We start from the raw sequence: 27,106 nt of genomic DNA on the forward strand, positions 1-27,106 counted from the left end.
GACAGTGTTTCTTCCTCCCGTCCACGAGGGAGGTGTGCTTAGCTGGAGGAGACGGATTTCTCCCACAAAGGCTTGCTATTGGTTTGCTTCTTTCGTGGTCCAATAAAGGGTATCGCCCGCTCCTGCATTACTCAAAACGGTAGGGACCGAAACTGGCGAGGCCTGACCAAAGCTTCCGGATATTTGCCTTTCTGGCTGCTGCATCCCATTGAATGTTTAGCTTGTGGTCTCCCGAGAGCTCGGGATCATTTGCTTATCTCTCGTTGATGGCCGGAGAGATCAGGGGTTGAGGTCTCTCTGGCTGCGAGATCCAGAGGTTGGGGGTTCGATCCCCCCCAGGGTGCACCTTCAGAGAGAAGAGCCAGCCTGGGTGGCCTTGGGGCCAGTTGCAAAGGGGGGGGGTTGTCCCAGGGCAAACCCCCAAAAGAAGGGAAGGGGAAGCTCCTTCTCCGTCACTGCCCGATACCTGGGAAACCACGGAAAGGGCGGCCTGAACTCGGAGCCGACTTGTCGTCTCTCGGTGCCTTCGTTTTCTTCCTGCCTGGCCTGTGGAACTCCTTTCCACCCCCCTCAGTCTGAGGGGAACTGTCGCCCACGTGGGAAAGGACCCCCTGGGGGAACCCCTCCAGCACTCTGCCATGGGCGGGTTGTGAGGTGCGGGAAAGGAGGGTGTGCAAAACCCCAAAGCCCCCCCCCCAAGGCTTTAGTGGACCGAAACAATCCAGGCTTTCCAAGACACTCGACTGGGGAGAACAGGGATGGGCTGCGAGGCGATCCTCAGACCCCCCCCCCCGAGGCTCTGACATCCTCCAGAGGAGCAGGATCTTACCCCCACCCCCACCCCCACCCCAAAAGGACACACAGTCCAAGAGAGAGAACGCTTTTATACATATTGCAACGGCTTTCCAGAAAAAAAAACATTCATTCCCAATAAATTAAAAAGGTCCATGTCCTGGTACGGAGTTTTAAAAAGAGCCCCCCTCCAGCCCCGCCCCGGTGCCCCCCCCATCCTCCCTCATTAGTGCAGGCCTGGCAGTGCCAAGCTGAGGAGCGGGGGAGGCGGGGGGGAGGGTGCCTGTGTTTCCAGTTGAAAGTCCTGTGTGTGTGTATGTGTGTGTGAGGGGGGGCCTGGGAGGGGCAGGACTGTGTGGGTCACTCCTCCGGGGGGGTCTCCAGCAGGAAGGGGGAGGTCACGGCGTGGGCCTGGGCGATGGCCGCCAGCTCCTTCAGGAACTCGGTGAAGATGACGGCGCTGTAGACGGCGTTCTTGACCCGAAGGGCCTCGTTCTGCTTCTCGGCGGAACTGCGGAAAAGGGGGGCCCCCGAGAGGGCGTGCATCACCTGGCCCTCGCGCATGTGCTGCAGGGCCAGCTGGGCCGCCTGGCGCGCCCGGGTCGGGCTGTTGGTGTGGCGCAGGATCAGCTCCCCCAGGGACGGCTTCCGGCTCTTCACTGGGGGGGGGGGGAACAGAGAGGGCGTGGGGTCAAGCCGACGGGGCCAGCCAGGCTCCGCAAGGGGAGTCGGGATCCGGGCTGGGGGGACCTCCCTCCCCGGGCATCCCCTCCCCCATGCTCCAGGCCCCCCCCCCACGAAAACTGGGTCTCTTGTTTTTTTCCAGAGAGGGCAGGAGTCACCCTGACAAGCAGAGGCCCCCTTTCCGCTTCCCGGTGGAAACCACCGCTCCCCTTCCTGCCCTTGGGAACTCATGGGGACGCCGGGCTCTCCAAGGGCAGCCCCTGAGGACTCGAACCCGCTCCCTTTCCTGCCCAGCCTTCTCAGAAGGCTTCCCTCCAGCCCCTCCCTCTTTCCATCCCTGCCTTGCGGCTTGGAGACCAGGGACTGCCATGGGGAGCCCCCGCCTCTCTCTCACACACACACACACACACACACGCTGAGCGCCCTTGGAGTCCTCTTCCCTCTCCAAGGGCTGACATGCTGCCTCGTGGACCAGTCTGCCCCCACCCACCCACGCCTCTCCCACCCGCCCCCCCTCCCACCCTGCAGCGGCTTCTCACCGAGGGTCTCCGACCGGCGCAGGGACGGGGTGGCGTTCTGGGCGTCGGACCAGTCCAGCTTGCCCCGGGCGATCAGGTACTTCTTGGCCTTGAAGAGCAAGGAGGGGAAGTCCTCCTGGCCGGCCGCAAAGGTCTCGATCTTGTTCTTCACCAAGCCCAGGACCTGCACGGGGTGGGGGGGGGCACAAGGGGAAAAGGTGTGTGTCTGAGCCACGAGGGGAGGGAGGGGAGGGGAGGGGGTCCCGTGGGGGGTCTCGAGGGCCTCTCAGCCTACCTGGATGAGGGACTTGACGCTGGGCTGGAAGACCATGTTGGTGTTCAGCAGGAAGGAGCGCAGCAGGGGCTGCGGGTGGCAGGCCAGCTGGGCCAGCAGCCCCGTCAGCAGGAAGTTCACGTAGAGGGAGTTCTGCAGCATGTTCTCCAGCTTGGCCAGGAGGACGGCCACAAAGGGTCCTGCCCGGGGGTGGGAGAGGGGGACATGGGGGTGTCAGGGATGATGACAGCAGCAGAAAGAAACTAGCAAGGGGTGCGTGTGTGTGTGTGGGAAGCAAAGAAGAGCAATGCCACCCCCAACACACACCTGGCCTGGGCTCCTTCCTCCCCCCTACTGAGAGGGAGGGACTTGGGCTCAGGGGCACAGCTCCTGACTTCTCCAGGCAGTTGCCCTGGGGCTGCCCTTGGTGGCAGTTCCTCGCCCCCAGTGCCCCAACCCAAACGAAAGGGGTCTAACCCCCCCCATGCCCCACAATCCGCCTCTGCAGACAACACCCCGTGGCCTGGGGCCCCTTGACCTAGTGAGCCAGCTGGTGTTCAGGAAGTGGCCACCAGCTGGACAGGCCGGCGTGGGTCAAAGGGGGGGGGGGTTGGGAGGCAACGGGGAGAGGGCAGAGGTGGCGTTGGGAGAGCTCGGCGGAAGGGGCCTCAGGGACCCTCCCCCAACAAAGGCCAGAGACGCGGCCAAGGGAGGCTCACCAGTGAATGGCTGGCTGGGGGGCTGCCCAGGGGTCCGTGCGGGGCTGCTGATGACCTGGGCAAGGGGGTCAGCTGGCCTCGGCTGCCCTGGACCATCCGGCTGGGAGGAGAACCTCCAATAGGCCTCCTCCTCCTCAGGGGAGAGCGGGTCACGCTCCAACGGGACGCCAGGGGCAGGGGCAGGCTCCTCTCCTCCTCCGCCACCGTTCTCCACCTCTCTTTCGAGCCGGCTGAGCTCCGCCGTGAACTTCTCCACCGTCGAGGCGGCCCCGTTCTCCACGGGCGCCTGAGCCAGGAGCTCCTCCAGCAGTGGGTCCGAGGCGGGCGAAGGCTGCCAGCCAGGGGAAGGGCTCGGGGTGGAGGGGGCGGTGCCGTTCTCAACCAGGGCCCCCCCTTGGAGGCACCAGCGGACCTTCTTGACGCCGCCAGAGTCCGCGTGGGGGCCCCCATTGAGCAAGGCCTCAGAGTCCGTGGGGAGGGGAGAGGCGGGGGCGCTGGTCTCCGTGCCCAGAGGGGGCCCCTCCGGGCTGGCCGCCGCATCCTCCGCCGGCAGGCCCCGCTTTTTAGTCCGAGGGGAGGAGGGTGCGGGTGCCGGGGCCCCGCCTGGAGGGACGGAGGGGCAGCCAAAGTAGTCGCTGCTGATGGGCAGGGTGGAGGTGTCCGGGGGGGGCGCCAGGCTGGTGGCGCTGGGCACCTCCCCGTCATAGGGGGCAGACCAGACGCGGCAGGCCCAGACGCAGCGGTCGATGTTGAGCCGGGCGTCCCGCAGGTATTCCAGGTAGTTCCCCTCCAGTTCGGAGACCTCCTCCCACCGGCTGGGACGGTGGCCGGGGCTGCCCGCTGGGGGCGTCCCTGGCGAGCGGGGCGTGGGGCTGGCGGTGGCCTCGGCGCTGAAGCTCGACTGGCGCATGAAGAAGGAGAGGCGGGAGGGGGTGGAGGGCCTGGGGACGGTCACCACGGAGGAGGTGTCCACACTGGGGCTGCCTTGGCCTGGGGGGAACAGAAAGGGGGGGGTCTCAAACAGACAGCCTGCAGCAGGAACCACCAGCGCACCGGGCAAACAGAGACCAGCTAGCAGGACCCACCGGGATCCCCCCGCATGAGGAGGGAGATGGGGGAGCACGCAGGCGGGGAAGAGGATTCTTCCAGGAAGTCCCCCCATTCAGAGGAACTGGCCCGTACGTTCCTTCGTCCGGAAGGCAAGGGGAAGAGGCTCCCCAGCCCAGCCCTGCCCAGCCCAGCCCAGCCCAGCCCAGCTCACCCACCACTCAGGAGCCAGGCGGCCCAGATGGCCCTGCAGCGCATGCGTGAGGGCCAGGTGATGCACGCCCTCTCAGCCCCCCCCCTTTTCCGCAGTTCCTCCCAGACCTGCACACCACCCCTGCTTCCTGCTCCTCCAGGCTCAACCCCCCCTCCAACCTCAAAGGGCCCTTCTGACCTGAGGCCGTCGGGGTGGGGGCTTCACAGAAAGCATCCCAAGGGGAGGGAGGGGTGGCCCTGGTTGGTCACACCTCCCGCCTGGGCCCGGGGACCCTCTCCCCCTTTCGCTGCACGGCTCAGGAGGCCGGCTTGGAGTTGGGCTGGGTGGAGAGTGCGGTCCTGCAGAGCTCCCCGGCCGCACGGCTGAGGCCGGTCCCAGTTCTCTCTGACCCCCCCAGGCCCCGTCCCTCGCTCACCCTTGGACCAAGTGGCGTGCTCTTCTTCGCGCTCGGGCGCAGGCAGGCTCTCGGCGCGGCAGCAGCGCGGGATGAGCGAGAGGAACTTGCCGGCCGCTTTGCCGTAAAGGTCCAGCTCCTTTACCGCCCTCTTCTGGCTCAGCATGACGTGGCTGCAGGGGACGAGGTACCTGCAAAGCGGGGGCCGTGGGGAGAGGGAGCAGGGGCTGAGCATGGGGTCACGGGGGGGCAGGACAGCCCCCATCCCCTCGCAGCCCCACCAGGAGGAGAACCATGGCCAGGGAGGGCTCCCAGCTGGAGGGAGGGGGGTGAGAGCCAGGGAGCAAAACCGGCCAGGGGTGCTTCCCCCCACCCCACCCATTCCCGCTGCCATCATGTCCTGCCCCCCCCCCAAAGAACCAGGAAGGGGAGGCTGCAGCTTCTCCCTTCCCTTGAAGGCTTCCCTCAATGCCCGGTGAGCGGCTAACCCGGGCCCACCAAAGCTAGCCACCCCACCCCTCAGACGGCCAGGACTGCCCCAGAACCAGGAGCGGGGGGGGGGGGGGAGCCAAGGAGGGACTCCTCCCCACCACAACCTGTGGAATTCCCTGCCACCAGCGGGGGCCGGCTGGCTGCTGTTTGGCCCCTGGATTGGAGGCAGCTGCCTCTGCGCCTGGGTTGCCAGAGAACGGGACTCAGCCCCAGCCGAAGCGCTTCCGGCGCAGGCTTCCATTCGATGTGGTGGGGGCGGAATGTGGGACAGACCCACCCCACGGCTGCCCCTCCATCCCTACCCTCGGCTGGACCGTGGGCCTGTCCTGAACACTTCTGAGCAGGGCACAGCAAGCCGAAATGCATGTGCTTTGCCCCAAGTGGTGCCTCATTGAGAGGTCTCCAGCCAGACTCACTGGGGGGGGGGGTCCTCTTTCCTGGCACATCTTTGTGGTCCAGGTCCAGCAGCCACTCGGGTGGGAGAGTCCTGGGCAGCCCGACCCCCCCCAGCTCTGCTGCCAGGCTCGTTCTGTACTAAGGGCCAACGCCTTCCCCCCCTCCAGCCTCACTCAGCCGGGGGCCCCCGCAAGGCCAAAAGGGTGGGCGCAGGACCCCTCCAAGGTCAGTGGGTGGGCGGGCAGGCAGGGCCCCTCCCGCCAGGGGCCTCTTTCCACCCCACCAGTCAAGAGTACCTGAGCACCAGCTGCAGCAGGACGTCTTCACAGTGGAGGCTGAGCAGAGTCCGGAAGAGACTGAGCGACACCATGCAGAGCTGGGTGGGGAGAGAAGGGCCCCCCCCCTTGGTGTGAAGGTGGGGCAGGGCAAGCGGGGACCCTACAGGATCCTGCCCACAGAGCCCAGGCCCCTGCTCTCCAGCCAGCACCTGGAGGGTGGGTTTTTCCACCCGGCTCCCCCTATGGGGGCCCAGCCTGTTAAGCTAAGGCCAACCCTCTGCGCACTCCCCCCCCCCCGGCATCCCCACAGGAGGCAGACCCAGGCAGGGGCTAAACCCCGACGAGAAGGGCAACCGGAGGGGCTCAAGGTCTCCCTGCCATGCAGGCTGGGGTGTGTGCGTGAGTGCGTGGAGTGTGGAGCTTTCAGGGGCCAGGGGCTCTGCCCCCCACAGCAGGCACAGCACTCGGACCTGGGAGAGGGCAGAGACCCCCTCCCGGCCCCAAAAACCCTTCTCTCGCAGGGAGCCCCGGCCAGACTGTGCAAAGCCGCAGGGAAATCCCCAACCCCCTCCCCCCAAAGCAGAAGGGGCACTCTGGACACCCACCCGCCCAGCCTGCAAGGGTGGTCCGGCCGGAGGAGCACAGCTGGCCCTTCCCACACTGGAGCGAGCGCCCGGCCTCCCCCCGCGCAGCCCTACAGCCTTGGGGGGCCTGGGCTCAGCCGCCTCACCCGGGAGTTGCTGGCGATGCGGCCCACCAGCGTGTCCAGGATGGAGTTGGCGTCGTGGCGGTGGAGCAGCAGGAAGCGCAGGAAGGTCTTCAGGAGGGGCGTCTCGCTGATGCTGCGCAGAAAGAGGTCCAGGTAGGCGGTGCTGGCAATCATCTCTTCCACCGAGCTCTGGGCAGGGGGCAGGCAGGCAGAAGGACCTCAGCCGGGGGAGGGGGCTCCCCGAGCAGAAGCCCGCTCCCCCCCCACTCCGCCCCACTCTCCCCCCCACCAGCCCACCGTCCGCAGGCCAGGGCCCGTCCTGCCCCTCCCTCCTCAGAGCTGGGGGCCTCCTGGCTCTGATCCTGCCACGTCCTGCCCCATTGCCCTCGCCCCCAGAGAATCAGGAGAGGGCGGGCCTTTGGACTGTGGAAGAGGAAAACCAACACCCCCCTTGTGTTGCCCAGAGAAGCAGGACATGCACAAAGAACAGGGGAGTGGAAACCGGACCCGAAGCCCTGGGGCTCCCCCCCAGACCCCCTCCTCCCATCTGCCCAAAGTGCCCCCTCCTGCCCTCAATACAGCAGAGGAGCAGCAAGGAGCACATGAGGAGGGGAGGGGCAGGCAAGCGGGGACACACACACACCCCGTCCTCCCTCTTTCTCTGCAAGATGGGATGGGGTGCGTTCCCTGCCAGAAGGGCCACCCGGGTCTTACCTTGTGCAAGGCAGGCCCCATGACTGGCACCAGGAACCCATTATGGATATAATCCACCAGCTGCTTCTGAACCAAGGGGTGGGCCACCTGTAAGCCGGGGGTGGGGGTGGGGGTGGGGGAAAGCCAGCTTCAGGAAAGGATGCTCCACCCCAGGGTGCCAGAGGGCGGCCAAGGGTGGGAGGAAGCCTGTAGTGTCCGTCCAGGTGGGGGAGCAGCCGCCCAGCTTCACCCAAACACCCCACAGGCAGGAGGTGCCCCCCACGTTCCCAGGGCAGAGGGGAGGGGGCTCCCTGCCCTCTCCAGGGGTCCATGGCAGGCTCACCACCAGGCCAGCCAACCCCACCCCTGGGAGGCGGCCGTTGCTGTTCCCAACAGAGCGGTCCTGAGCACGGGGCGCCCACCTCCTCTCGACGCCCTCCCTGCGCTCGCCCCTCCTAGCCCCTGGCCCGGGCTCAGCCCCATCCCAGGCCCCTCTGGGGTATCCCTCCTGAGCCCACCTGGATGACCGCGTTGCAGAATTCCAAGGAGCTCATGAAGAGGGCCAGGGAGGGGACCCCGATCCAGTCCTCCCGGCGCAAGAAGTGCCAGTCATCCCCACGGACCTCCAGCTTGCGGGGCAGAGAGGAGTAAAGGGCGCTCAGGCCTGTGGCTAAGACCTGCGGAAGAGGAACGGGGGGGGGAGGCGGGAAGGGGAGGGGTAGAAGACACCCCTCAGCCAAGGCCGCCTCCCACAGGGGAGGAGACCCTTGTTTCACATGTTTCCTTTCTTGATCGTAATCCAACTAAAACCCAAGGGGCTAGTCCTCATGGCTGCAAGGAAAGAGCCAGAAAGACGACAGGTGGCCCCTTCACCTTCCAGTGAATCCTAGATCGGACACTGGGGCGCTTGCAATGCTTTTCAGGGAGCCTGCCCCCTCCGGCCGGGGGAGGCACACCCCCTTTAGGGAAAGGCCACGATGGGAGACACGGGCACTCGGCATCCATCACGTGCCCTCAGCACCGTCGCCATGGATTTCAGATCCCAGCACATCCCGCCACGCCCCCCTCCCCTTCCTGTCTCTCCCAAGGGATCAAGGCGCGCCTGCCCCCCCCGCGCCCCCCCCAGGCCTTACCGGGCAGAAGTAGGAGTGGTCAGTGATATAGCGAGCGACGGTGTGGCTCCCGGCAGAGATGGCCATGAGCAGGAGGAGGGCGTCGCGCGCCTGCTGGCCCACCACCCCCTCGTGGTGGACGAAGGGGACCAGGAGGGAGAAGAGGAGCAGGTCGGGGGGGCCCTGCTCCGTGGGGCTGTGGAAGAAGAGCTCCAGCAGCGGGGGCTCCCTGGCCACCGAGACGCACAGCTGGTTGAGGAGGAGCACCAGGCTGCTCTCCAGGCCGGGGGAGGCCGGCCCCGCGCACCGCCGCAGCAGCCGCAGCAGGGGCCCCACCACCGGCTTGTGGCGCAGGAGGGGCTGCCGGGCCTGGCTGATCAGCGACTCGTAGAGCTTCAGCAGCTCCACCTTGCGCTCCTCGGGGACCTCCCACCGCAGGTGCCAGCCCATCAGCCGCTCCAGCACGTTCTCGGACACCACAAACTCCAGGATGGGGCCCATGGCCACCCCGGCCGCCGGCGGCTCCCCCCGGGGGCGCTCCTCCACCAGCAGCGTCATCATCTGGTAGGTGTTGTTGCGCACGGCGCTCAGGTCGTCTGCGGCCCCCGGAGCGCCCCGCGAGGAGGAGGAGGAGGAGGAGGAGAAGCTGCGCTGCTCCAGGATCCGCACCACCTAGGAGGAGGGGGGGTGCTCAGTCCACCGACGGGCTCTGCGCCTCTCTCAAGGCGAACCCTTCTCCACCAAGCCCCCACCCCCCTCCCAGCACCTGCTGTTCCCACCACCACCACCACCACCTTTCCCCAGCCCCGTACCTGAGCCCAGTGGTTCTGGAAGACCATGAGGCAGGTCTCCGGGTCAGCCATGACCGGGCTCTGCAGGCCAGCCGCCCGGCTCGCCCGATGCCCGGCTCCCGCCCGGGGATTCAGTTTGGTCAGCCAGCTCATCTTCTCCATCGGGAAGGGCCACGCGGCACGAGGGGACCGCCGGGAGGGGACGGGAAGGGGCAGAGTCTGTGGGCCGGTCAAAGGTCACAGAAGGCCACCCGCCTGGCTGGTGCTGCTCCTGAGGCCGGGCAGCCCTGGACGGGCAATGGGGAGCCGCGGACCCACCCCTCGGAGGGGGGCTCCATTCTGCTCTGGAGGGGCCGCCGAGCTGGAGAAAGAAAAGACGGAGAGGGAGGGAGAGAGTCAGCGGAGCCGGGACCACCAGGCCTCCCTGTGCTTCCCGCAAGGCAGATTTGAAATCAAAAGGTCGTTAGTGCAGGGGGTGCCCCCCCCCAAGAAAAGATTCCTAGCACCAAAGGGCGGCCCTCATCCCAGCCACAGCGAGAGCCAGAACCAAAACGATCCACCTAAACCACAGGAGCTATTGACGAGCAACAGGTAGTGACGGGGGGGGGGGAGGACAGGACAGGAGACACACACGCTCCCCCTCGCACCAAGGACAGGGTTCCTCCCCCCCACCCGCCGTTCCTGCAGATTGTCTCCTAGAACTCAGTGGGCCTCGAGACCCCTACCCAAATAGCTCAAGGGACCCCAGGACCAAGAAACCATGGGCCATCCTTCAGGTTGGGGTTTATGGACTCATCCTGCGGGTGCCAGGCCTGCATTAACCAGGAGGGGCCAAGGGACTCCTCGAAGAAAGCAGGATCCAAGCATTTCCAATCCCCCGGCCTCCATCTCCGCCTGCCCTCTGAAGGCAAACCAGGTTTTCCTGCCTCTTATCCACAGAAGGCGACAACGAGGTCCTGCAGCAGGAGGCTGGAGGGAAATCTCCCGAGGGAAATTCGGCCCTCAGGAGCGAGAGAGGAGCTGCTTCCGTCCTGGGGCGGGGTGGCCAGGAGAGCAGGGGCCATCCTCTCGCCCGCCGCGCCAGGTCAGGCTGCAGCACCACAAGCAGCGTGCAGGGCGAGAGGAGGCCCAGCGCCCCCAGACGAGGTCCCTGCCTCTGGATACGGAGCAGGCCCTGGCAGCTCATGATGCAGCGGTGAAGCCTTCCTGTAAATAAGTTCGGTCTGCAGTCCATGTCAGCTGGCAGAAGAAGGGAAAGGAAGGTTAAACCCCTTCCGAGTCTGAGATACCTAGAGAAACCCTCGGAGGGTTGGCGCACATCAGAATCGGCAGCATCATATTATGATCTCGGCCAATATTTTTTACATGCAGGTTCGCAGCCTGTTTCAGGAGACGGCGTGTCTGCTCTGGCTCCAACGGGCCGCAGCATGTTCTTCGCCCGAGCGGGCTGCCGTGTGGGCAGATTGTGCAACAGGATGAACCCGCTCCTGGCAGCTTTTGGAGGTCACGCCCAGCAGGGCTCACAGCCGCTCCCTCTGAGTCTGAGCCACCGGGGCCAGTCCTCCATGGCGGAATACGAGCTCTCCCCAATCATCCCACACCACCACCACCAGCACCAGCACCGAACACGGAGAAAGGAAAGCCCATGGGCCCAAAGATCTCGTGCACATGCACACACCATGAGTGAGAAAACAGGCCAGCATCCTGAACATGGTGGGGAACATCCAGGTCCTACTCAAGGCCCCCATCAAAATCTGGGTCTCACAGGAGAAACACCCCCCCCAAAGTAGCTCCTCTCTCTGGCCCCTACCATGGCCCAATTCCTACCTGCTTTTGCTGCCCCTGGGCACAGCAAAGCGGAGTGCGTGGGGGGGGCACCTGACCCAAGGAGAAGATGGACGTGTGACTCTAGCTGGAAGGGAGAGAGATTTTCCCCATCCACCCCACCCCACCCTTGGGCTGCATTCGAAGGCACCAGAGATTTTCCCAGCACCAGACCCTCAGCCACCTGCCACGGCTGCTTCCACACCTGAGAAAGATCCACTCCAGACTTAAGAGAGCCCCCAAGTCTCTATGACCTGTTCGGAATATTCATAACATTGAAAAAAAACAGGAGAACCTATTTTTGTGTGAGCCACGCAGTGCATATGTTCTCTCCCAAGCAAAACACTCCAGATGGGTACAGGCTGTGCTACCTAAAGCCTAAGCACACGTATTTCAGTTTCTGTCACCTCGGGAGTAGAGAAAATGAAAGCGGAAGCCACACATTTTGCAACAAGCAGAGTGAAATATCTTAATTGGACAAGAACGGTCTTGCTCCTCTGTCCAAACTGTCTTCACTAAATGAGAACCAAGGCTGCCCGGGGAAGCTGCCCTTTGCAAGCAATGTCACTCTCCACCCCCTGCTAACTTGTGAATTTAACTGCATCCATTGGGCACAGAAACGTATCTTGGATCTGCACAGGAATCGACTGTCCTCTAATTCTGTAGACTCTCATTATCTAGAATTAGGCCAGGAAGCCAAAAGAGTAAGGAAAGAAAACTCTGGTTGGATGACGGAAGAAACAGCTTGAATTGCCACAGTGAAAGGTGAGAATTCTGAAAGCAAGTTTTCAGCAACTATCACAAAGAGAACAAAAAAAACCCCCACCTCTATTACAATCATCTGTGCAAAGAAGTAGAAGAGAAGAATACAAGAGGAAAAGTGGGAGATCTCTTCCAAAGAAAGGAAAGGGAATTTTAAGCCTGGATTAGGGATGCTGAGAGACCAACGTGGGAACCCCTTGCCTGATTCTCTGGCCATTCCTTGTCTCCGGCAGGCCTCAGGCAGTCCTGTTAAGGCCATTAAAGCAAGGCCCCTCCTTTACAAGCCCCCCTCCAGCTGCCGCATCTACTTCTAAGAGGAGGGGGGCTGCTCCACTGGCTGGGGATGGAAGGACTTCCTCCTGCTGGCCCATCCACCACAGCAGGGAAGGCTGGCAGCAGTGGCAGAGCGGGGAGGAGGTTGTTGGGGGATGGGAAAAATGACTGGTTGATTGGATTCCCCCAGGAGGTGGCTCACACCAAGGTCAACATCAATATATAAGAAACCCCATTACAGAGAAGCAAAAAGTTGCTGATTACTTGGAAAGCTTACAAAATGCAGTTACACCATTATCTCTTAAAATAGCGTTACTCTAAAAGCCATGGGGAAAGGGGCCTGTTTAGACAAAGCACAGGTTCACTTAGATCTCTTCCCAGCCTGTCGACCACCAAAATCCTCCTGGGCTTAAAAAAGCACCTGCCCACTTGGAAAGGGAGTTCCATAGCCTTGGAGTGGCCGCTAAGAAGGCCCTTCTCGGTTGTCCTCACCAAGGGCGTCTGGGAAGGGGGTGGGACGGAAGGAAAGACCCCCTCCGAGAACCTGAAGGCCCCGGCAGGCTCAGAGATAGGCCAATCATGGGACCAAGCCAGACAGAACGCTCCGGGTCCCACACCGTGCTGCGGAACAGACGCCACAGTGGCCAGTGAAATCCAAGGCTGACGCAGTGGGCTTCTCTTCTTGCTATGACAGACGGCTCCTGTCAACAGCCTGTCTGCTGGAGACTCCAAACACTCTCCAAAGGCAGCCCCACGTAGAGCGTGCTACAGTAGCCCACTGCGGCATCAAACACCACGGGGCAGGGGGAAATCACCAAAGAAACGGAAAGCAAGGGTCTTCTCGTCTGACCCATGGCAGGAATACAGTAGTGGTAAAACACCGAGAGACCCCACAGGCCAGTGACCAAGGACTCCTACAGCTACCTCTGAGGTAGCATGTCCAGGAAGAAACTGAATCAAGGTACCTCCAGGTCTCCTCTGAGAAGGATGCCCTGGTCAACGGCCCTGAAAGTTGCCCAAGAGGCCTGCAGAAGCCACACGGGCACAGGTCCCCTCCAGCTCCTGGCCCAGGGTAGGTCATTCCCCCGAGGGCATCCAAGCGCTCTCCGTCCCAACACCAGGCCTGCCGGATGCCGTGCGAAGACAAATCATAGAATCCTACAATAATGGAGCTGGAAGGGGCCTCTTAAGGCCATCAAGTCCAACCCCCTGCTCAGGGCAGGAATCCAAGCAGATCAGACCAGGTGGTTGCCTACGCCTTGTCTATGATGAGCCAGGGGGTTGTCTCTCGAGGTCATGGGTTCTACCGTCGTACTGCTCAAACAGTTAAGACGTTTTTCCTGATATTCAACCGGAATCTGGCTTCCTGTAACGTCAGGCAGGACCAAGGGAGCTCAAGAGGCCACCAGGCACGTGAGCACCCGGCCCGAGACTGCTGAAGATGATGGGCCTGTCCTAATCAGTCAGGACACGGGCGGCTTTCCTGCCTCTTCCCTGCCCTCCCTCCACAAAGTGTCTGTGTGAACCTGAGGATTCCACCGGAAACTGAGAACACGACACCCCAGTCGTCAGCCCAACCTCCTGCTCTTCCGCTAAGTCTCGGTGTCTCAAGCAACAGCGAGGCCAAGCGGTCAAGGAAAGCGAAAAGGCCAGCCCCAAGAGAGTCGGCCCGAGAGGTGCTCTTCCTTCGCGGGAATCAGGCTGCCCACCCGCGGACAGGAAACTGGGTGGCCCTGGGTGGGACGTTTCCCACTTCTTCCTTCCCCTGCTTCTCTGGAGGCGGCATCTGATTCAAGGAACCTCCGCCTTGCAGAGCAATCAAACCAGCCTCCCTGGCCGAACCAAGAAGGCACCCGCTGGACAGTCCTGCCGCACTGGGACCGGCCAGGAGCGAGAAAGCAGAGCCGGCTCGGCCTGATCGGGATCAATCCGGCCGCCTCGTTACCAGGAAAGGGAGAGCAGAACCTTTGCTGGGAGTGTCCTGAGTAAAGGGCCAAGGCGAGGGCCAAGGCTGCCCCCCCGCCTGAAGCCCCCGGACGGCTGCACGTGAATTGATCTGGGGAGGCAGGCAATGGGGGAGCTCTGGGGCTCCCCGAAACCTCAAGGACCCCATGGCTGGCAGCCACCCTTTCCCCCCAGCCTGAAGAAAGCCTGGCATAGCAACTGCCCCCCCTCCCTCCCTCCCTCCCTCCCTCCCTCCCTCCCTCTCTCCTCCAGGAATGGCAGCCAGGTGGTCATTTCCATGTCCAGGCATAGGGTCTGCAAGAGTGTAGGTGGAAGGAACACCTATGGAACGGCACCCCAAGGGAGTGAGGGCCGATCCTGCACAATGGCACAACCCTTCTCCCCATGGGGGCAGCCCAGCCCCCGGCCCTCTGATACGGACACCCCCCCCCCCGCTCTGCACACCCTCCCTGGAGCCGGCCGGCCCTTTCCCCACTCACCTGTCGCCTCCGTCAGAGCGGGAGCGGCTGGACGGGAAGGAGGAAGAAAGCGCAGGACCGCTCGCCCTTCCCCGACTCTGGACTTTGGCCTTCCTCCCTCCAGAGGGAAGGGTGGGGCCCGGAGCCCTGCGTGGGCTGGGCACACCGGGAGCCACCCTCCTGGCAAGGCCCTTCTGGGCGCCCAGTGGAACCAAAGCCATGATATCCTGCCAGGGCCGGGAGTGGGGGGCAGCCCCACATGTCATGGCAGGAGGCAGAACGGGTGGCCCCGGCTTGCTAGAGCCCAGCGCCTGTCACCCAGGGTGGTGTCGGGGCTTCTCCCCCAATGGGCAGCACCAGGCCATCTCTGATGCTGCCTGGCACCCGCCCCATAGAGTCCTTTCACAGCCCTGTTGGGGGGGGGTTGAGGGAGGAGGCAGCCCCCCCCATGACAGCTCCGGAAGAGAAGGGAGGGAGGGAGGTCTCGGCTGGCCTGGGGCTGCCATGAGGGTCAGGGAGCTCTTCCCTGCTGGGGAAATGGGGCCACCACCAACATTGCAGCAGTGGGACTGACATGGGGGGGGGGAGGCTGCCTTCTCCCTCCTCCCCAGGGGGGGCAGTCTTTTCCGGTTCTTGAGGCAGCCCACCTCCCTGCCCTCACTCTCATGCTGGAATTCTTGCACCTCTGGGAGGAAGAGCAGGAGGACAAGGGTCCCCCCAGCCCCTCCCTATGCAAGAAAGCAAGCCTTGACCCCAAAACCCCTCCCCCTCCCAACAACAACAGAAGGCCGTTCAGGGACCTGCTCTGTCCAGATGGGTAACACCCCCCTCCACAAGTCCGGTCCTCAATCAGGACCAACCCCCCCCCCTCCACACACATAGAGGAGAGGGCAAGCCTACATCTGCAAGGAGTGGGAACAGTTGATAGACCACCTACCCAGAGACAGCCAAGACTGGACAGGGCCCTGGAAGAGAAGCAGGAAGCTGCTCAGCCCAGTGGAGGATGGGAGTTGGAGTGGAACAGCCTACCCAGGCCTCAGGGAAGCAACAAAATAAAGGTAAGATTATAAAATGTACAATTAGCTTTTCTTTAATTTGTTCTAAAAAGCTACAGAACAACTCGATCAATCCTCAGATATGAAACCAGATGACAAAGGAATGGCAGAAGTGCTCAGTTATGACTTCAGCTCGATCTTTTCTCCAAGGACAGACCGCCCTGCCCCGCCCCCCCCAGAGAAATGTGAAGTGCAAGTGGAAGGGACAGGATTGCAGGTGGAGATGGAAAAACAAATAGCCAAGGAATATCTTATTACCTTGAACAAGTTCAAATCTCCAGGGCCAGAGGAACTGCATCCAAGAGCATTGAGGGAACTGGCTGGTAGAATCGCTCTCTATTGCTTTCTTGAAATCACGTAGGGTAGGTGAAGTGCCAGATGACTGGAGGAGAGCTAACGTTGCCCCTGTCTTCGAAAAGGGCAAGAAAGGAGGAACCTGGGAACTAGAGACCAGTCATCCTGACATCAATCCCAGGGAAAATTCTGGAACAGAATATAAAACGGTAACGATGCAAGCATCTTGAAAAGAATGCAGTAATAACTAGAAGCCAACATGGATTTGTCAAGAACAAACCCTGCCAGACTAATCTTATTTAATTTTTTTTAACCGGTCACCTCCCTGGTAGACAATGGGAATGCTATAGACATAGTATATCTTGACTTCAGCAAAGCCTTGGTCAAAATGCCCCATGATGTTCTGATTAGCAAGCTAATTCGCTGTGGGTTGGATGGAACAAAGTGTCAGGTGGTTACGAAATTGTACTCGGAGAGTGTTTACTCATGGCTCCTTCTCCAACTCAGAGAAGGTCACAAGTGGGGGTACACCAAGGCGCAGTCCTGGGCCTGGTGCTCTTCAACATTTTTATTAATGACTGGGATGAGGGAGGGCAGGGAATACCTATCAAATCTGCAGATGACGCAATATTGGGTGGAAGAGCAAATACCCTGGAAGACAGAAACAAAATTCAAAAAGATCTTGAGAGGTTTGGGCACTGGACTGAAAAGGATAACCAGGAATTTAGCAGGGATAAATGCACAGTTCTACTCCTAGGCGGAAAACCCCAAATGCAGTTACAAGATGGGGGATACTTGGCTCAGTAATATTATGAGTGAGAAGGCTCTTGGAATGGTTGTAGGTCACTTATGAGTCAACCGTGTGAGGCGGCAGCAAATAAGGCATATGCCGTTTTAAGGGTGCATTAACAGAAGGATAGTCTCCAGATCCCTTGAGGTACCAACCCCCCTCTATTCGGCACTGGTTAGGGCCTCCCCTTGAGTCTGGCGCCCAGTTCTGGACACCGGACTTCAAGAAGCGATGCCAACAAACTGGAACAAGTGCAGAGGGAGGGCGGCGAGGGTGTGGACCAGGGGGCTGGAAACCAAGCCCTTTGAGAAAAGGCTGAAAGAACTGGGCATCTTTAGCCTTGAGAAAAGAAGGCTGAAGGGAGAGAGGAGAGCCCTTGTCAAAGACCTGAAAGGCTGTCACACAGAGGTGCAGGATCTCGTCTCGATGATCCCAGAGTGCAGAGCATATACTAATGGGCTCAAGTGACAGGAAGCCAGACTTAGCCAGAATATCAGGAGAACCTTCTTAATTGTTAGAGCAGTAGGACAATGGGACCCATGACCGCAGAGGGAGGAGGTGTTGTGCGCTCTCCAACGCTGGAGGCCTTCAAGAGAAAAATAGACAACCCTCTGTCAGGTAGGCTTTGATTTGGATTCCTGAAGCAGGGGTGGGACTTGATGGATGTTAGTGGTCCCTCTTCCAATGCCATGGTTCTGAGATTCTATGAACTGCCAGCTGCTCTCCAACCACTCGCGCTTCCTGCAAAGGCCGCAGGTGTTCATGTCTGCCCAGATCCAGGGAGCGCCCAGCCTCGGGGCAACCTCTCCAACCCCAGAACTCGGAGCGAGGCAGCAGTCAGATCAGGCCAAAGACCTCCTCCCCCCCCCCCGCCCAACAGCCAGGCTCCATGGGTCCCAAGGGCTCTGACAGGGAGCCCTATCGACATTGGGGGACACGAGGCAGCAACCCCACGCCGGCCAGAGGCGTCGAGTCAAAGGCGGCCGAGGGCACTTGGCCAGGGGAGGGCGCTTTCAGCCGGCTCCTTTTTTCGCTTCCTTTCTGGGAGGTGTGCAGTTGGGGTCAAGGCAGAGTGAAGCACAAGGCAGGGGGGAGGGGGAAAGGAAAGCCCCCCCCACCCCCACCCCCCAGGAGGCTCAGGGGTGGGTCAGCAAGTGATGCCAGATAGCTTGCAAGGGCAAAAGCAATGGCGGCGGGGGGGGCGTCCGCAGGGGGCCCCACGGCAGGCTGGCCCTCACGGAGGAAGCCCGTCGGAGAAGGCAGGTGTTCCCCCCCACCCCTCCTCTGCCGCCGACGTCTTAAATCGCCGAGAGCAAAGCACCCTCACGGAGAACTCCACCTCCACCAAAGGGAACCGCTGCCCCTGCTCCCGAGCAAGACGCGCTCCCACAAACGGAGCAGGCCCTCCCCTTGAGAACTGGCAGGGCTGGGGCATCCCCGCCAGGAAAAGTGTGCGGACCCCATTCACGGCCGGCCTGTCCAAGAGGTGTTTATTCCACCCGCAGGGCAGCCGGACTCCTGATGAAAACAGACCGAGCAGCCAGTGGTCTGGAAGCGCAAAGGCAGGCGCCCAAGCCCGCCCCGGAGGGGGCAGCCCCTCTGCCCCAGCCTGGCCGGCCCACCTGCACCAAAAGGCAGACGCCGGCCAGGCCAGCTCAGGTTGGCCCAGAGGCCTCTTCCCTGGAGCCTCGGTGTGGGAGGCCAAATGGCTACGAAAAGCCATCATCAGAGCCCTGAGCTGGGGCACAAGGTGGCCGGGAGAGAACAGAGAGGGCGGCTGCCTGAAGCCAGGCCTGCCCCAGTTTCGCAGGCTCAGCTCAAGGGGTGAAGGACTGAGGTCTGTGTTCTAGTCTCACTCCGCACCTGGATTGTCCACCAAAAGGAGGCTAAGCCAGCAAAGGGTGCACAGTGTGGGCGGGCGGGCAGGCAGGCATGGCACTGGGAAGTGCACCCTGGATGCGTCCGGAGGAGGGCAGCCTTGCCCCCACCCCCTCCACAGGCTGAGGCCCTGGATCTCCATCAGGAGAACCCCCAACAAACAGAACGCCATTCAGCCCTCGCCCAGCCAGAAACCCATCCTGGGAACGTTGCTGACCCCCCTGCAACCAGAGAGAGAATCTGGAAACCAGGAGCCCACCGAGGGAGAAAGTGCCGGCCACGCCTCCGGAGAACCTCCTGTAGCCGGTCCCCGGGGGGGGGGGATGGCGTTCCACAGGAGAGGGCACTCCAGGCAGCCTGTGGCACTTCCAGGGATCCATTGCAATTTGGCCCGAGGCCCGCTCTGACGGGAGGAGCAGCCGTCTGGGCGGGCAGCCCTGTTGCCTCCGCCAAAGAGCTCAGCTGAGGGGCCGCTGGGACCTGCGGGCAGCAAGGACGGCTGTGCCCCCCCCCACACAAACACACCGGTGCTCGCCTCAGCCCCCTGGGACTTTGGCCAAAACACGCTTGAAAGAGAAACCTGCAAAAATCAAAAACGGCGTCTTTCTGGGGCATCTTCCAGGGATGAGAGCGGGGGGGGGGGGGATGGAATTTCCCTCGTTAGGGATGTACCAGACCGGGCAAGTGCATAACGTGATGTGGGCTTGCTCTCGCGCGTGTTCTTGCCCCTCTCTCTCTTTCACCGCCCCATTTTGCTGCGATGCAAAAACGGGGGGGGGGGAGGAGAGGCTGAAGAAGGGAGTGCTGAGGTCTGCCCGGCTCTTCCGCTCCTGACCTCCTGCCAAGGATGCTGAGGGCACCAAGAGGAATGAAGCAGGACCGAAAGGCTGAGGGTCCAGGACTACAACTCCCACGTGGTGCTATCCGGAAAGGAAACCATTCCCCCCTGCCCTTGACAGCACTGAGGTGGGCGGGCAAGAGATTGCCACGGGGGGGGGGGAGGTGGCTGGGCATCCTGCCAGGCACAGGACCCCAAGGCCCCTCAGGGCCCAAACGGATGGGTTGCAGAAAGGGGTCCCTCAGCAGAGGCTCCAACACCAGGGGCCTCCCAGAGCCCCCCCAGCAGTGAAGCCCCCAGGGGAGGAAGCAAAGCGAGCCCCTGGCCCTGGAGGGCATCCCAACGCCCCCAAGGAAAACGGGTGGCGAGTCCGGCAGTCCCCGCCAGAGCGCCAACAGGGAGGGGGCACATCAGGCGGAGCCTCTGCTGAGGGACCCCCTTTCCGGGCAGGAAGGCCAGGCAGACCCCGGCCAAGAAAGGGGAGCCTCTCCGGCAGGACCCGAAGCAGGCAGGCCAGCCGGCCGGCCGGCGGGGAGGGTGGAGGTGGAGGCAGCAGCGGCCCGTAGGCAGATTCACCGCCTGCCCTGTTTACTCAAGAGCAGCCCCTGCCCGTGAATCGAAACCATCCGGGCCCCGGCCCAGGGACACGGTCTCCAGCCTGGCGGGAAAGAGAACCAAGTCTAACACACACACACACACACACACACACACACACACACACACAATCACACACAATCACACACACACACACACACACACACACACACACACACACACACACCCTCTCCAAGGAAAGCAGCCCAGGAGGAACTGCTCTCCCCTTCAGGGCAAGCCTGCGCTCTCCACCCCCTCCCCCAAATAAAGAGGGAGGGGAGGGGGTGCTTTGAAAAGGGGGTCGGTTTCTCAAGGCAGGCTTCGACACAGGAGCACAAGAGGAGGATCGGGGCCTCCTGGCATCTTTTTGTTGTTGTTGTTTTAAAACAACTTTGGACAGAAGCTCGCCCTTGGCGGCCCAAGGAGAACCTCCCGGTCCTTCTGCCAAGCTCGTCCATATTTCTTGCGCAATGGGGAGGGAATGGGGTGTGTGTGTGTGTGTGTGTGTGTGTGTGTGTGTGTGTGTGTGTGTGTGTGTGTGTGTGTGTGTGTGTGTGTGTGTGTGTGTGTTTCCCCTCTGGGGAAGGGGAGGGGGAGCTGGCGGTTGTTTTCCTTCTGGAGGTGAAGCTCTGAACCAGGTCACAGGACATGGAGCCTCTTCTCCCCCCCCCCTCAGCACACCCTCTCCCTCTCCCCACGGAAGGCAGCGAGGATGGGGGTAAAGAGGGAGGGACTCTGAAGCCCCCTCCTCACCCAGCCCTGCTCCTCCCCTCCCCTCCCCCACGCCATCACGCCTTTGAACTTTAAAATGTGATCTGATCCTGCCTCGCCCTGTCCGGGACCCTGGGCTAAAAAGGGAAGCAGGATGGCTATGAATAGTCCCAGGGAGCAGGCGGGCAGGCGGGCAAGGCAGGCGGGCAGGGTAGGCCTCTTCCTCCTCCCCCCCACCCCATCCGCCCATCCGCCCTGGAGCAGGGCAGGATCTCACCCACCTTACGCTCAGCAGTGGGGCAAGGAGGGAGGTGTCTGTGCTCCAAGGAGCGGGGGGGGGCAGGCCGGGGCAGCCCAAGCAGTTTGCAGCGGCTGACCCCGCCTGGGCCTCCGCCTGGACTGCCCGCCCGCCCGCCAGGAATTCCAGCACATTCCACAAGCGCTCCCTCGCTTGGGCTGGGGGCCAAGCCTGGAGAAGGACCAGCCAAGGAGGCCTAGCAAGGAGGAGGAGGAGGAGGAGGAGGAGGAGGAGGAGGAGGCGGCCCCGGAGCCATCCGTCGGCCCAGGGAGACCCAGGAGGAGGCTTCTACCCAGCGGCCCCGGAGCCTGGCCCCTGAACCCTGGGAAGCAAGCAGGCGGGCGGGTGGGGCTCGGGCCGGCACAGAGGAGGGACGCTTTTGCCCACATCTGGTAGGGGCTGGACTCCCCAGGAAGGAGCTTTTCCTGAGCTTTTCCCTTGGAGCCTGGCTGCCCAGAGAACATGCCGCCCTGAGCCTCTGCTCCCCCCCACCCTGCCACTTCCCACCGGGCAGGATGGGGCCCTACCCCATTTGCAAAAGAGCTGGGTCAACCCTGCAGCAAGGGACAGCTCCTTTGGGTCAGGGTCCCTCTCCCCCTCGAAACAAAACGCCCCCCTTGCCCTGCCCACACCCCCACAGCCCCCTGCACCTGGAGCACAGCAGGGTCGCTGACCGCCAGGAGGGGCTGGTGGAAAGGACCGGCCGGGGGGGTGGCCCGTGGGCCCTTGCTGGCAGGGAGGGAACCTCCAGCACAGAGAAGGAACCCCAGCGCAGTCCTCCGGGGCCTGATCCCCTCCTGAGGGCAGGAGCAGAGACCCTGGCGCGCATCCTCTCTCCCCCGACGCCATCATCCACACGGGGTGCGCTGGAAGCCACAGAAGCCAAGCAGAAGGGCTCAGTGAGCGCCGAAAACCCGACCCACAACCGAGGCCCACAAGGGGATCCCAAAGGCTTGTCTGGGGAGATCTTTTCCCACCAGACACACACACACACACACACACACACACACACACACACACACACACACACACACACACACACACACACACCCCTCCTTGTCTGAGCTGGCAGGACGGCGGGGGGGGGAGTGACTGTAACTGGACCGCAATTAGACCCACTAATTGCACGCTTTGTTGCTCTGGAAACCCAGCGGTTCAAGGACACCCAAGACAAGAGCAGAGTCTGAACAACAGCCATGGGGTGGGGTGTGGGGGGGCAGAGAGACTGGCAAGAGTCACAACGACCGCCCCCCCCATCCCCAGGAGCAGACAGGCTGGGCCTGGTGGGTCAAAGCTGCAAACCCGGATTCAAGGCCCCCCCTTGGAGGGAGGGAGGGAGGGAGGGAAGGAGTCCTCAGGATCCGTCTCCCACGGGCCTGGAGAGGAGCTTCCACCTTGGCCCACGGAGGCGAAGGAACCGCACACAAGCCACCAGTTCCACGTGGGAAACGTGACCGCCTGCCGAGAGCTCCTCCTCTCCCCCCCCCGCCACCACCGTGAGTCAGCGCCTGCTCGCCCGCCCGCCGCCTGCCGTTCCCCTTTCGCCTAAGCTCCAGGAAGCCAGAAATAACCTTCTGCAAAAGCCAAAGAGGCAGCAGTGGGGCGAGGGGGGGGCTCAGGGACTCCCCAAGCCCCCCTTGCCCTCCCCCCACCCCCCAGGACCAGTGGCCTCCTCCTTTCCAGGGGCAAGAGGGCCGGAGGCGCCAGGAAGCCCGACTTGCAAAGGAGGGACAAATCTCCTTTGCACTGGGGGGGGGGGAGAACTCAGTCCCAGGCCTGCCAGAGAGGAGAGAGAGAATGAAGGGGGGGGGGTGTTACTAGCATGGCTTGGCAGCGCCCAGTCGTCCCCCTCCCCAGGGCAGCCTCAGCGCCTGTGGGCAACGAGGAGACTGGCAGGAGGAGCCCATCGTGCCCAGAACGGGTGACCCTAAAGGGCAGCCAAGCCGTGGCCCGATCAAAGCCCGGTTAAATCTATCCCTGGGTGACCGTCCCTGCTGGGATGAGTGCCCAGCGACGGAGCGGCCAAGGCAGGCCGGAGCAAGCCAGGCCAGGCGGTCTGCCCACTCGGGCTCCCTCTGCCCGGGAAAAGAGAGTGTCCCTGGGCTAATCCCTGATTTTCTGAAGATATCCCCCCCCTTCCTGGGAAATAGGTTGATTCCATAGGCAGCAAATCTCTCCTAGCCCCTGGGAAGAGGGGGCTACCAGCCACCACCCAAGTATAGCTGATGGGGGGGGCGGCAGCAACCAGGGCACATTCAGTGGGGGGGGCGCGAATGCCGGGCGCTGGGGAACAGAAGGACGTTGTTGCTGCCCCGGAACAAGCAAGGAGGTAGAGGAAGGACAGATCCTGAGGGTGGGTGGCAAGAGGGAAAAGGAAGGAGGGGTTTGGGTGGGCTGGGGGCCTTTTCATCCAGGGGTTTCCTAAAACCGCTTAAAAGGGGGTGAAATTGGGAGACCAGGGGGGAGGTGCTTAAGTGCCCCGAGGGCCCCCCTTGCCCAGGGGCTCAGAGGCCATCCCCCCCACACACAGAACCAGGGGGTGCAAAGTCTGCCCGGGCTCTCCATCAAAGCTGCTGCTCCGGGAAGGGATCCGGCCGGCCAGAACCTGGGGTTTCCTCTCGCTTCGCTTTGCAGGGAGACCCACTCACCCACCTTTCTCCCTAAGCCCAGAGCCGCCGCCGCTGCCCCCCCCCCACTCACAGGTGGTGCCTGTTCCATCTCGCCTTAGAGCCCTGACCCTCAGTCCCAACACTCCCGCTGTTGGACAGAAGGAACGGTACTCTGCACATGTTCAGAGACCCCAAACCCAAAACCTGGGCCCGCACGAGATGGGGAGCAGAGAGTAGCATCAGCCACGCAGGGAGGATGTGGCAGCCACCGTGCGCCCCCCGGCCCTCTCCTCTATCCAGCCAGTGCATGTTGCAGAGTCCCAAAGGGAACCTGGAGATTGGCTGGCCGGAGGGGGGGGGAACGGAAGCAGGAAATACACACACCCCCATCGAGAGACGGGGGGGTGGACCAGAACAACGCCCAGCCATCCTTGGCAAGCCGAGTGGTGGGGGCTCTGCCTAGCCCAGCCCAGGGACAAGGGGGTGTGTGTTGTTGGAGCCCCCTCCCTCTCCACAAAAGCAGACAAATATCCCCCGGCCAGGGCAGAACCCCCCGCGAACTTGGCTGCAGAAAAGACCGGTGGGCCAAGGCAGGGGAGATGGGTCTCCACCCCCACCCCCGCCAGCCAGCCAGCCAGGGTGGGGGCACCAAGGACTGGCTGCCATGGGAATGCACCGACCGGCCTGGCCACCGGCTGCTGCTCTTGGGCACCTGGCAGCCGAAAGGGAGGGAGGCCAGGCGGGCACCATGCCCCCATTCCCAACCACCCACGGGGAGGGGCCCCGCAAAGCAAAGCAGCTGCCCCCCCCGACCCAATGCTTTTGTGGGAAGGGGAAGGAGGCCAAGAGGACACAGCCACAATGGTCAAGGTGGGGGGGGTACTGTGGACCACTCCCCCCCCCTCAAACCCTGCCTTCCTGGGCATCTCCCTCAGACGAGGCCTCGGTCTGGAAAACGGAGGGGTGCCCCTTTGGCTGCAGGGCAATCCCAAGACATGGGCATCCCCTACGTGCCCATCCTTCTTGCCAGAGAAAGTGCCACAGCCTCACCCACGTCCGGGATGTACGTGGCGGGGCAGCCATCACCCCAAAGCCTCCCACATGCTGGGTGGGCCCCGTTGCCCTAGAGGTGGCGCCAGAAACGGGACCGCTGCCCCCCTGAGGTGTGGCTGAGGGGACGGGCACATGCAAACACCCAAAGCCCCTCCTCACTCAAGCCCCTGCATAACCCCCCCCCCCGGTCGTCCAGTCAGTCAGGGCAGCTGACAACAGAAGTCCCCCCCACCCCACCCCAGCAGTGGGGCAGCGCCCGTTCTTCGTGAAACCTTCCCACATTTAGCCCTCTCCCCTGTCATGGCATAGCTCTGCCCACCATTGGGGGGGGGTGGAATCTGGCATGAAGAAGGAGGCTTTGTTCACAGGCTTTTGCACACGCAGGGTCCCCTTAACCTCCCTCCCCCCCCCACCAGGAAGCACAGCATGAAACGGGCAGCCCGGCAGCCCACGGACTCTCTCGCCCTGCCTGACAGCTGGAGGCACAGGAATGCCCCCACCCCGTCCCTCTGGGCGCCATGGGGCCTGGCTTCAGAACCCATGGCACCCCAGCAGGGGCACGGGTGGACATCCCCTGCCCCCTAGCACGATGCACGGCGGGGGGGGGGAATAGCCCTACTTGGGCCCCACTCCATGCCCCCATCACCTGCCCTGGCCACGGCCTCAGGCAGCGGTATTGGAAGAGGGGGCGGCAGCTGTGAGAAGCGGGCCTTGCCCAAGGCACCAGGGCTATTCCCCAAACTGGAGGCCAAGGCAGAGAAGGGGGGGCTGAGCCACACCAGAGGAAGCCCAACCGAATGCCCCCCCCGCCCCATAACCCCCCCCCCCGCAATCAGTCCCTCCAAGCCCGCCCCAACCCCCCCACAGCCAAGCGGCCCAGAGATGCTAGAGAGGGGAGGAGGTACAGCCCCCCCCGGGGGCCACGCCAAGCCCCTTGGCCGGCTTTGAGGGCGGGGTGGGGTCTGATCCTTCGGGGGGGGTGCCCGCTAAGGTGGGTCGCTCTCGCCCACTCCCCCGACCCAAGAGGCGGGAGGGCCTTTGGCAGGGGAGGGTCGTTCGCCCCCCCTCCTCGCGGCCCTCCCCGCTCGCCCCCCCCGACCCGTCCTCCTCCTCCCCCTCCTCACCTTGGACCCAGGTCGCAGGAGGAGGAAGAGGAGGAAGGAGAGGCGCTCCCGTCCCGTCCCGTCCCGTCCGCGCAACAGCCGCCGCCGCAGCGAAAGCCGAAGCTAAAGGCGGGGAGGCGGCGGGCCGGGAAGGAAGGAAGGAAGGAGGCAGGCAGGCAGGCAGGCAGGCAGGCAGGCAGGCAGGCAGGCGCCCGTCAGGAGGAGAGCCGCTCGCCCCCTCCGCCCCGCCCGGGCCAAAAGGGGAGGGGGGACACAGGCCCCTGCGCGCAAGGCCCGGCGCCCCGATCCTAAGGCCGAGCGCCCCCCCTTTCCCGGCGAGGAGCGCGCGCGGCCCCGAGGCACCCTCTCCCTGGGGGGGTGAGGAGAGGGGGCAGAGCAGGGGGCGCGGGGGGGTCGCTCTCGGGGGGGAGGGAGGGAGGGTCTCCGGGCAAGCCCACCCCCCCTCCAAGGAATCCCAGGGAGGGAGGCGGCACGGGGGGGGGGCGAACCTGCGCCCCGCTCTCCGCTCGGGCCCCCTCCCTGCCAGGTGGAGGGGGGGCCGAGGAGGAGAAGAGGCTCCCCTCCCCGCAGGTGCAAGGCGAGGCGGGGGGGGGGCACGGGAAGAAGGAAGGGGGCAGGGAGAGGGCCCGATCCCGGCGTGGCCCTCGCCCTTTTTTCGGGCCCGGGGGGGCGCCCTCCTCCCGGGGATGCTCCTCGCCCCGCCCCGCCCGTTCGCCCGCCCGCCCGCGAAGGTACCTGGTCGTCTCCGCCGAGGCCGCCATTTTCCCTCCGCTGCCTGCGCCGGCCCCGCCCGCCACGAGGCGTGGCCTCCCCGCCGCAGTCTCCGCCCCCGCCCCGCCCACACCTGCAGGCCCCGCCTCCTCCTCGCTCGCCGCCCCTCCCGGAGGCCCTCGCGGGGGTGGGGGGGAGGCGGGACGGCTGGACCGCGCTTCTAAACCCCTGGCTATTTAAGCCAACCTTCCCTGAACAAACGACAGTGTCTGATAATACAGCGCCCTTAACACCCCCCCGTGCTTCGCGTCTTTTCTGTTTTTATGCTTTTAATTGTAATCACTTTATGATACCGGTACGATTTGTTGCACCTCTTAATGTATTGAGGTTGTGTCGCTTTGTTACTTTGTTGCTTTGTCTCTTTGTTGTAAGCCGCCCAGAGCGGCCTTGGCTGCCAGATGGGGGTGTGTGTGTGCAAGTACAGTAAGTAAGTAAGTAAGTAAGTAAGTAAGTAAGTAAGTAAGTAAGTGTGGCTGAAGAAAAAGGCAAATGCTATTTTAAGCTGCATCAACAGAAGCGGAGCCTCCCAAATCCTGCGGGGTGCTAGCCCCCCTCTATTCAAAGCCAAGCCAAGCAAAGTGTGCTGCTTATATGCCGCCCCCCATAGCGCTTCAATCACTCTCTGGGCGGTTTACAAGTTAATCATGAAGGATACACATTCCCCCCCCCCCCCCCCCCCGGCAGCGAGCTGGGTAC

At 63.1% G+C, this 27,106-nt stretch overlaps 1 protein-coding gene across 5 annotated transcripts; it reads right to left on the reverse strand.

The window, feature by feature from the left end:
- Positions 1–867: 867 nt before the first annotated feature.
- FHIP1B (FHF complex subunit HOOK interacting protein 1B) lies at positions 868–26,469 on the reverse strand. Of its 5 annotated transcripts, XM_072993325.2 has the most exons (14): positions 26,375–26,469; positions 15,709–15,933; positions 15,333–15,430; positions 9,135–9,474; positions 8,344–8,994; positions 7,729–7,887; positions 7,232–7,318; positions 6,539–6,706; positions 5,827–5,906; positions 4,664–4,833; positions 2,988–3,977; positions 2,290–2,468; positions 2,016–2,178; positions 868–1,451 (listed from the first exon to the last, which is right to left on the reverse strand). In XM_072993325.2, exons 4-14 carry the CDS (start codon positions 9,273–9,275, stop codon positions 1,153–1,155), a joined length of 3,087 nt encoding a protein of 1,028 aa, XP_072849426.2. In that variant the 5' UTR covers positions 9,276–9,474; positions 15,333–15,430; positions 15,709–15,933; positions 26,375–26,469; the 3' UTR covers positions 868–1,152. The 5 variants fall into 5 exon arrangements, with proteins under 5 accessions (XP_072849426.2, XP_072849429.2, XP_072849425.2 ...); XM_072993328.2 differs by lacking the exon at positions 15,333–15,430 and having other exon boundaries at positions 7,729–7,839; XM_072993324.2 differs by lacking the exon at positions 15,333–15,430.
- Positions 26,470–27,106: the final 637 nt, after the last annotated feature.

This window comes from Pogona vitticeps, chromosome 3 (genome assembly GCF_051106095.1).
Source record: "Pogona vitticeps strain Pit_001003342236 chromosome 3, PviZW2.1, whole genome shotgun sequence".
In the NCBI taxonomy this organism is placed as follows: Eukaryota; Metazoa; Chordata; class Lepidosauria; order Squamata; family Agamidae; genus Pogona; species Pogona vitticeps.

Excerpts from the sequence above, each read along its gene's own strand:
- FHIP1B (XM_072993324.2), bottom strand. The coding sequence starts at position 9,275 with ATGGAGAAGATGAGCTGGCTGACCAAACTGAATCCCCGGGCGGGAGCC. Across the intron at positions 3,978-4,663 it reads GCACGCCACTTGGTCCAAGG|GCCAAGGCAGCCCCAGTGTG; the intron begins GTGAGCGAGGGA and ends TGTTCCCCCCAG. Across the intron at positions 2,469-2,987 it reads CCCCAGCCAGCCATTCACTG|GACCCTTTGTGGCCGTCCTC; the intron begins GTGAGCCTCCCT and ends ACCCCCGGGCAG.